The sequence below is a fragment of the Syzygium oleosum genome, unplaced genomic scaffold (genome assembly GCF_021117445.2).
Source record: "Syzygium oleosum isolate NSW1041296 unplaced genomic scaffold, Sole_v2.1 Sole_v2.19, whole genome shotgun sequence".
Taxonomy (NCBI): domain Eukaryota; kingdom Viridiplantae; phylum Streptophyta; class Magnoliopsida; order Myrtales; family Myrtaceae; genus Syzygium; species Syzygium oleosum.
Genome location: NW_026607503.1, coordinates 2447283 through 2455969, shown reverse-complemented (window position 1 = coordinate 2455969; position 8687 = coordinate 2447283). Strand labels below are relative to the sequence as shown.

The 8687-nt window shown below is 43.0% G+C and overlaps 1 protein-coding gene across 1 annotated transcript; it reads right to left on the bottom strand.

Annotated features, from left to right (window-relative positions):
* Positions 1–654: 654 nt before the first annotated feature.
* On the bottom strand, positions 655–3935 carry LOC115670268 (eugenol synthase 1-like). The gene is made up of 5 exons (XM_030591498.2): positions 3708–3935; positions 3344–3478; positions 1945–2173; positions 1214–1417; positions 655–986 (listed from the first exon to the last, which is right to left on the bottom strand). Exons 1-5 carry the CDS (start codon positions 3906–3908, stop codon positions 787–789), a joined length of 969 nt encoding a protein of 322 aa, XP_030447358.2. The 5' UTR covers positions 3909–3935; the 3' UTR covers positions 655–786.
* Positions 3936–8687: the final 4752 nt, after the last annotated feature.

Below are 8687 nucleotides of genomic sequence, written 5' to 3'. Positions count from 1 at the left end.
GCGTGAGACTATCAGTTGACGCCAGACATGAAAACTATGGCTAGACTTTGAATGATAAGATTTCTCGACATAAACACTGTGAATCGAGCATTCCGCATCATACTCGTGTCGATTCCGACAAATATATCCGCTTCGTTCGATGAAATTGATTTCTTTGTGGGAGATTAAATGGCTTCATACCTGCCTTTTCTCCGAGTGTATCAACCTTCGAACGCCTGCTTTCTCATATCTTCCTGTTTTTCAATGTCTTTTCACATGTCGAACGAGTAACACACTTCTTAAACTTTGGTCAACAGGGATAGCCTTTGCTTCTCACATCCTGAAAATTGGTCGGAATCTGTACTCTTACCATATACAATCTGTTCACTGTAGTAACAAACTCCACGCCAAGTCTTGCTCCTGTTCCTATACAACAAGACGATTCGATGTTCCGCAAACGGCTTAGGATGTCTGTCTCTCGGAGGAGATATTTCAACAAATTAAGTGAGCAGTGATTCTTTTAGGTTGTTTTAGCGGCTTGTTACAAACTCACAGCCTCTAATCTGCTGTACCGATATCCTCGTGCTGCACACGAAAACTGTCGTTTCGACAGACGATGGACAGAAATAGCAGGGCTTGGCACGATGGGAACCGAGTCTCAATTGACAAAACATAGGAAAGAGAAGAAACAGTTTATAGGATTTCAACTCAGTCATTCAAACTCACCAAAGCGATGTAATGTTTGGTTGTAATTCGGCACATTATACTACTGCTGAACTGCTAAAGTTCAACCTTAATGGAATCATCTCATTCAAAAGCAGCCCTAGCTGGCTCTGGAGGATCTGTGAGGAAGATGTCGAGGAGCTGATCAATGGTGGTGTACTGCATTTCCGGGTATAATCTTGAAGCCTCAAGGTCATCTTCGCTTATCTCGTAGCTCACCAGATCTCCCTTGACGAATATCGAGTGAAGTATGGAGACGGGTATGTTTTCTGGAGGTGGCAGAGCTTAACAAAAGACATGAAAACCATCAAGTGTCAGCAAACTTTTCTTGAACCCATTCATGGAAGGAGGCAAAATGCAGAGAAAATCATGTCTCGACCGATGTCAGGGTCGTGATGAGTGTTTGGAAGAAATTTGTGGGGGCGGTACCACGATTAATTTAGGATAAACGCCGATGATATTATCAAAATCAATGCGAAATAGGACAGTGACATTGGTGATTTGAACTTACTTTGAGAGAGCTTCACCAGATCTTCCTCGGGCACATAGACTTTCTTGAAGCTATGACCCGTTTTCTTCTCCCACAGCGAAATCAGCTCGTGCTGAGAAATTATGTTCAGTTCGGGGCGATAAGTGACGACCCGGTTGCACGCTCTCGGATCATTTGCCACCTTGATCGTGTACCTCCCTATGTCTTCCTCGTAATTAAGCACGGCTAAACACAAGATAGAATCATATTTAAAGATGGTAAATAAATAGGATAATGGCAGGGAAAGTCTCTAAACTTTTTCGTCGGACAAACTAATATGAATAGATAAAAAGTATGGTCCGCAAATCTACTCGTAGAAAACAATGTTCAGGGACGACATTACCAAAGCAGAAAGGTTTGGACTCAAAGTAAATTTAATGATTTTGCCCTTTTAGAGAAATCAGGATAAAGCCCTTCACTCGAAATCAGACCAGACCCCAAGCCTTATTATTCATGTGATTCTGGAACTTCACACGGACTTTTTGAACGGAGGAGGGTCTTTCTTTAACCGAATAACCTTGGAGATTCTTTAAAGGACCCCACGATTTTCTCGTACATTGTGATTGATACAAGTCCGTGGACTCAAATCAATCAGAGCATCACGTGGGACGCAAAAGCAAGATCCACAAGATCAATTATTCCGATGGAGCCGGACCGCGTGGATCCAGGTCCAGACAAGTCCGAGCCGAGAGATAGAGAGAGAGGGAGAGTACCGTTGGCTTCACCATTGCCATAGACGACAATTTCATCCTGGGGGTCGTGGGGATGAAGGACGACATTGACGAAGTATGCAGCGAAGCAGTTCGCCGTGACAAAGGTGAAGGGAATGCCTGCAGCCTCGGTGACCCTCCTGATCTTCCTCTTCTTCTCCAATAATTCTTGGAATGGAGGGAGTGGAGTTATTTTGTCTTCCTCACATCCGAAATCAGATGGCACAAACCTCTGCTCAAAATAATGATGATGATGATGATTTGGTTTGAGAACAAGAGTGAAATCTAACATATATATGAATGTTATGCGGTTAGCCCTAGGATTTCACCGGTATCATCCGACCAATTCCAACGTACTATGTTTCGCATGCAATATCTGTAGGGATCAATAGAATCAAAAGGTTCGGCACAAAGTAAGATTCCCATAGACTTTTTGATGATGTTGATTTATAAGCTTCAAGTATTTGATCCGGTTATTCTATCTCATCCTTTTCTCAATTTTTAACCTAACCGTTGCCAATATTTGGATGTTTATTGAGAACAAAAAACTATACCTTTTAGATCAGGGGGATTAGAACAGTAAGAAGGTGACATGACACAAGAAAAGGTACCCATTAAGAGAGATGACAAAAGAAAAGGTACGTATCAAGATGAGATGACGAAATTTAATATGGTACTAAAGGCAGCAAAATGTAATAAATAATGACATGACATGAACATCAGACATTGTACGGCTGACAAAATTTAGTATGGAACTAAAGGCAGCAAAGCCAAGGTGACGCATTGTTGTTCTGTGCCCTCGTTACATTCACAACTAATTCTGGACCATGGTTTTGAATGCAAGAAAAATGACCCGTTGGATCAACCCAATATAGTACCAAGTATATAAATAAAGAAATGTAGAGCTCTCTAGTGTAATTTTCTACACTTTAATTTCGAGACTCTAGTGAGTTACGACAAGGATTTGGTCTAGGATCCATTGTCGAGGGGATAATTGGCGTGCGCCACTGAAGGGGCAGTTTTCAATGCTCCGAATTTTTCTCTTTGGTGTTCACAAATTATGTCTCTACTAACTCTGCTCCGATCATTCAATACAATAGATTTACTCTTTTCTTTTTAGTAAGAACAAGAAAAGTAAAGAGAACAATCTTTTTCTTACATCTGCTTAGAGTAAAAGGTAGCTTAGATAGTTAAGACCAAGACTTTTGAATTGAAAAAGCGAGAATTAAAGATAGATTTTTTATTCGTACTTTTAGCACCCAAACTCTTTAGGAGAAGTGATTTATCGTATGCTTAAACCAGGTGGATTCAACTTTCAGAAAGAACATAGAAAGAACCTCCCCATCAAAAACGAAAAAGAGATTGAATGGCCGATTTCCTAGATAGACAAGATATAACTTACCTTGATGTTGCCGGCGGCGACAATGGCGTGGATGATCTTCAGCTGGTCAGGTACTTGAGGGCACGCAAGAGCGGAGATGACTATGTCCACCTGCTTCAGTGCTGCCACAAGCTTCTCATGCTCCTCTAGCTCTCCCTATTTCATTGCCACAATGTGTTTTAGGTGATGATATCCATAACATATAGCACAATAGTCGGAGATATAATTGGAGGAAAATATAGCCTTTGTTAATAATCCTGTGCGCGTGGAATCTACACGCTCGTACCTCTTGATTAAGGAAAGAAAAAAAAAGGTGCATGCACACACATGAATGCATCCGATTGTGCTCCGATCACACAAGAGAGAGAAAGAGAGGTACGCATACTTCGATGATACGGACGCCGACTGAGCGGAACTCGCGATGGAGGTCGAGGTTCGAAGGTCGGGTCCGGGGTGCGGCGGCGGGGCGGACGTAAATGTAAGTTGGATGGCCTAAAGAGACACTCGCCCTCGCCATGTGTTTGCCAATGTATCCGGTGCCGCCAAAGATGAGGATCTTGCTGCTTGCTTCCGCCTCTCCTGCCATTGCCCCTACTCTCTATCTTTCTCCTCTCTTTTTGGCTCGCCGGTTTGAGTGCCCTTGGGTACTCAGTTTTTATGCCAAAGACAGGTGGGCTTTCTCCCCCTGTGGACAGCATTAAAACCAATTTTCGACCACAAAAAATTACAGGCCAAAAAGGATAGGTTAAAATAAGGTGAAAATAAGGTGAGATTATGGCTCTGTTCGTTTAACGGAAAATAACTTCCATGAAAATATTTTCTGGAATTTTCGGTGTTCGTTTCACGGAAAATAAACTAGTCATGGAAAACATTTTCCCTCAATAGACAAAACACCTTCAAAAGTGAGGAAAATGTTTTCCACTTTTTGAGAAGGGGAAAACATTTTCCCCCTCCTTCTTTCGACATTCATTATAATTATTTTTATTTTCTTTTTTAAAATTCTAATTTTTATTATTTTAAATTCTAATTTTTTTTTATTATTTTTCCTTTTTCTTTTTCTTTCTCTTTTCTATCTTCTTCTCCGGCCGGTCGCCCGCCTGTGGCAAGGCTCGAGCCTGAGTACTCGCCGGTGAACTTGGGCCGATCGGTCGCCGACGAACTTGGGCCTAGCTAGATCCAGCGAGCTGGGTGAGGCTCACCAGAGGCTCGCCGACGTCTGGCAACCTCGAGCGAGGCTCAAGTCTCGCTCGACCGGCCTTGGGCAAGCTCAGCCTTGTCGGATTAGGCAAGATGGAGCCTCGCCACAGGCTAGAGAGGCTCGACCTCGCCGGAATTTGGCGAGCACGAGCCTCACCGACTTGTGGCAAGGCTCAAGCTCGCCTGTGACCAATCGCTGCCCGCCGCCATGGCGGGCGACCAGCCGAGGAAGAAGAAGAAGAACGAAAAAGAAAGAAAAAGAAAAATTTAAAAACATTTTAAAAAGGCCCAATTCCTAAAAACCCCCAACTTTAGCCTTTGTCCCAATTATATCCCAAACTTTTTTGTCTCATAAAAAACCCAAACTTTACTTTTGTCCCAAATCTATCCGTTCACTATTCATCCAATTTTTAATATTATTTTTATTTTTTCGAATTTTTTCTTTTTCTTTTCTTTTCTTTTTTTTTGTTTCACCTTCAACCTCCGCCGGTCAGCCGTCCTGGCTCAGAAACGGCCCGAGGCGGCCGGCGAGGTCGGCCCGCGTGCCGGGCGAGGCCGACCTCGCCGGCGGTCAGGCGGGCCGAGCCTCGCCCGATCTGGCGAGGCTCGGCCCGCCGGCGGTGGCGAGTCGACCTCGCTGCAGTAGGCCGTGGGCCTCGCCGAGCGTAACCTCGCCGTTGCTAGGCGAGGCCGACCTCGCCCGCCGGGCGGCCGAGCCTCGCCCGAGATCGCGAGGCTCGGCTCGCCCTTGCCTGGGCGAGCCGACCTCGCCGGCGGCCGTAGAGAGCCGCCTCGCCCGGATCTGAGTGGGTGCACCGTCGGCGATGCGAGCTCGGCCTCGCCCGCACAGCGAGGCCGACCACCTCAAAAATAATTAAAAGTATTGCAATGAGGAAAACATTTTCCATACCAAACAACGGAAAATATGATCAGAGATTTTTTCAGATTTCAACTGAACACTGGAAAATTGTGTAATTTTCCAGGAAAATGGCTTCTTGGAAAACATTTTCCAGAAACATAACATTTTTTGTGAAACAAATAGAACCTAGAAATCCTTCAAATATCCTCTGGATTGTAAAAAATCATTTCTAGTGTTTGGTTCTATCCAAGATAGAATACAAAATTTTTGAAAATCTCACTTGCTCGTAAAGGTGATACTTTCCAAATTTAGGGCGGCATCCTCTTGACGTAGTCTCGCATGGCCGAGACTTGCACCATTTTGAGTGATCACTGTTTTCGCTGGAGCTCCTCCTCCTTCTTTTCCTTTCAAATCTTCTGATTGTCAACACGGAGTCTCATATCTCTATAGAGGATAGGATTGGACGTCGAAGCATCACGGCAAAATCAGGTGACCACTGTTCAGGACTAACGTATGAACACCCAAAACCTCCTGTGTTCTGGATGGTTCGGTTCCACAATCATCAAAGAACAATCAGCTAGACGACGATGACAATCGGCATTGGTCAAAGATGATGACGATTGCATGGTGGTCAATAGTGATAGGCTGTTGTGGCGGCGGTCCTTCCGTGGTGGCCGACGAAGCTAGAGAAGGAAATTATTATGTTTTTTTTTTAACTTTTTTATCCAATTAGGGTCTATCCCACCCCCTAACCCGGATTACTTATCCGGTCCATAAGACATCGCCAAACATTAGATAGGATATTTTGTTATCATATCCGGACTCAAATTCGGATTGTCAAACGTAGCCAAAAGGCTTGATCTTAGTTTTCATTCGGACCTTGGGATCACCGAGATTTAAAACTACTAGAGAGTATTCCCTCTCTTAAGGGAAGACAAATATACAAGGGAAATTAGGGTGCGAGGCATGTGGGCAGAAGTAAGGCCAGCCAGTTCTACCAGTGTGTCTTGGGATCATCCAGCTAATCACAAATATCAGGCGATAATTGATATAGCATTGGAATAATATTATGGCATAGATATGCAAGCAGATATGGATGCTGCTGTTACTTTAGATAAAGCTGCCTCATCCTCATCTCAAGAGGCCCCGTCCCCATCCCAAGCCTCTCAATCACAAGATCCATGGAGAAGACCATTATCGCAAAACTCATATGATTACAGTAACCTACAACTAGCACTCTGTCTAAGCGATGACAAAGATAATCTGTCACTGCAATTAGAGAATTTTTCTCAACCACGTATGCCATCAAGTTCTGCTGATATCGCCTCAAGTTCTACAGACGTTCCAGAGTCTTCACGAAAAAAGCAAAAGTCTTCGGAACTTCATGAAGATGTGGACATCGAAACTGCGGAAATTGAACGAATCCTCAGAAATTACAAGAGACAAAAGGACGGATGTAGTTCGAATAGCTCTGATGATGACAATACCGAAGAAACTATCCATAAATATGACTGCTGAAGTCGTGACAAGCGCGTTTGAAAAAGTCAGCTCGTTATCTGAAAAATACTGTTCATGCACTGTAGCGCACTGTTCAAGTACTGTTTGACACTGTAGCTGTATGTAGCGGCACTGTAGCAATAAAGAAAAATGTCGTCCGAAAGCTTTTTATGTGTTTGTCAGTCATCTGTAGGTTGAACGAGTCCTATGTCAATGTAAAAGTTTTTAGTGTCAATCTTAGAGTGTTAAATTATTGGTGACTTTCAGAACCTCATCAATAATTGTTCGTTTGTATAGTCGTCCGAGCCTATAAAAGGCCACGCTTGTAAAATTTGGAGGCACGATATGCTCTCAGAAAAAAAGCCTCAAGAAATAAAACTTGTGTTATGAATCCCTAAATCTTTGCTTCTACCTTTCTACCTGGTATGATTCTCTAAACAAACGTGTGCTAATAATTAGTCCTAGTAGTATGCTCTGCACTTGCCATGATATGGAACCTGTGCATCAGAATTATGCTATTATAAAGCAGTTCTAAGGTGCAAATCAAAATTCAAAAAAGGGGCTTGGTGGCTAAAAGGCAGTCCCTTTTATAAAGGCCTGGAGAGCCATTTGTATGTGAGAAAGCATACCTGCCACAAGCCTTGTCTTCGTTTTCCCTGATTTGCATCTTAGGCTCCGTTCGTTTGGCGGAAAATCCAGGAAAATGACTTCCGGGAAAATATTTTCCAAAAGAAGAATATTTTCCGCCAAACGAACGGAGCCTTAGAGCCTCTTCTTGGTATCAGAGCCAGCACTCTATTCAGCATACTTGTTTGTTTTTAGATGAAACACCAGGTGGAAAAGGTAGATTTGTTCTATCATGACTGATTCTACTGATACTACTCCATCAGTCACTATAAATGCCCCTTTAGATCTTTGCACTTTAAATGTTTCTAAAATTGACTATCTTGATGAGGTTTCATACCTTAATAAAGATAGTAAAATTTCGGAAACTCATCTCCCCCTTATTAATCCTTACTCTGCTTTCGCCAAACCACCTTCTTTTTCTCCTCTCCGTTCCATCAAACAACTCATCAAACACACACCCCGGGAAGTTAAAGAATATGTTCAGTCATCCCGATTCGACCAGCATCCTATTCCTACTACTCAGCAAGAACATTTCGTTACTCTCTAGATACCTTCTGATTTTCCACGTCGGTGGGTATAGCAAGGATACACGCATCTCTACTTTGGTGCTATCCGCATTACTCTCTCTTTCCATGGCCAAAAAGGATTACCCGTTATTGCTCGCATGGCCCTTTTAGATACTCGCTTCTTGGACTACCAACATGCCTATATTGGTACGATCCAAACCACGCTAAATGCTGGAACAGTGTTTGTTACACTATTTCCAAATTTCAACATGGCCCTTACGGACCCAAGACTCCTTTCTGCTCTTAAAGTTCAGCTACTGCTAACTAGAGCTTCTCAGACTTCTAATTCTATAGTTGCAACGTTACACTACCAAATGGTATACCGGATTCAGAACCATGCTATTGATCTCAACTTCCCAGGCACAAAGGACGCTCTTTTTATTTCAGCGGACAATAATCAGACTTCCTGCGTCCATGTACCCAGACAAATTCCTCGAGATCAACTAGTTAAGTTACTCTCTGACACTTGGGTAACTAACTATGAAAAGCTTCACCAGAATTCCAGGCCTATCCAGTCCATGGAATCCCAATTCACAAAAAAGAAAGATGGTACGATTGTTATTAGATTTAGTAAGGAAAAAGCCTCTTCTTCTATTTTTCCTACTATTTTTATGATGCA

What these genes read in the sequence shown, in the direction of transcription:
- LOC115670268 (XM_030591498.2), bottom strand. Translation starts at nt 3,908, where the DNA reads ATGGCAGGAGAGGCGGAAGCAAGCAGCAAGATCCTCATCTTTGGCGGC. An exon ending in TGGCAATGGTGAAGCCAACG is followed by an intron (nt 1,418 to 1,944) that starts GTACTCTCCCTC and finishes TCTTGTGTTTAG; the next exon opens with CCGTGCTTAATTACGAGGAA. An exon ending in TCTGGTGAAGCTCTCTCAAA is followed by an intron (nt 987 to 1,213) that starts GTAAGTTCAAAT and finishes TCTTTTGTTAAG; the next exon opens with CTCTGCCACCTCCAGAAAAC.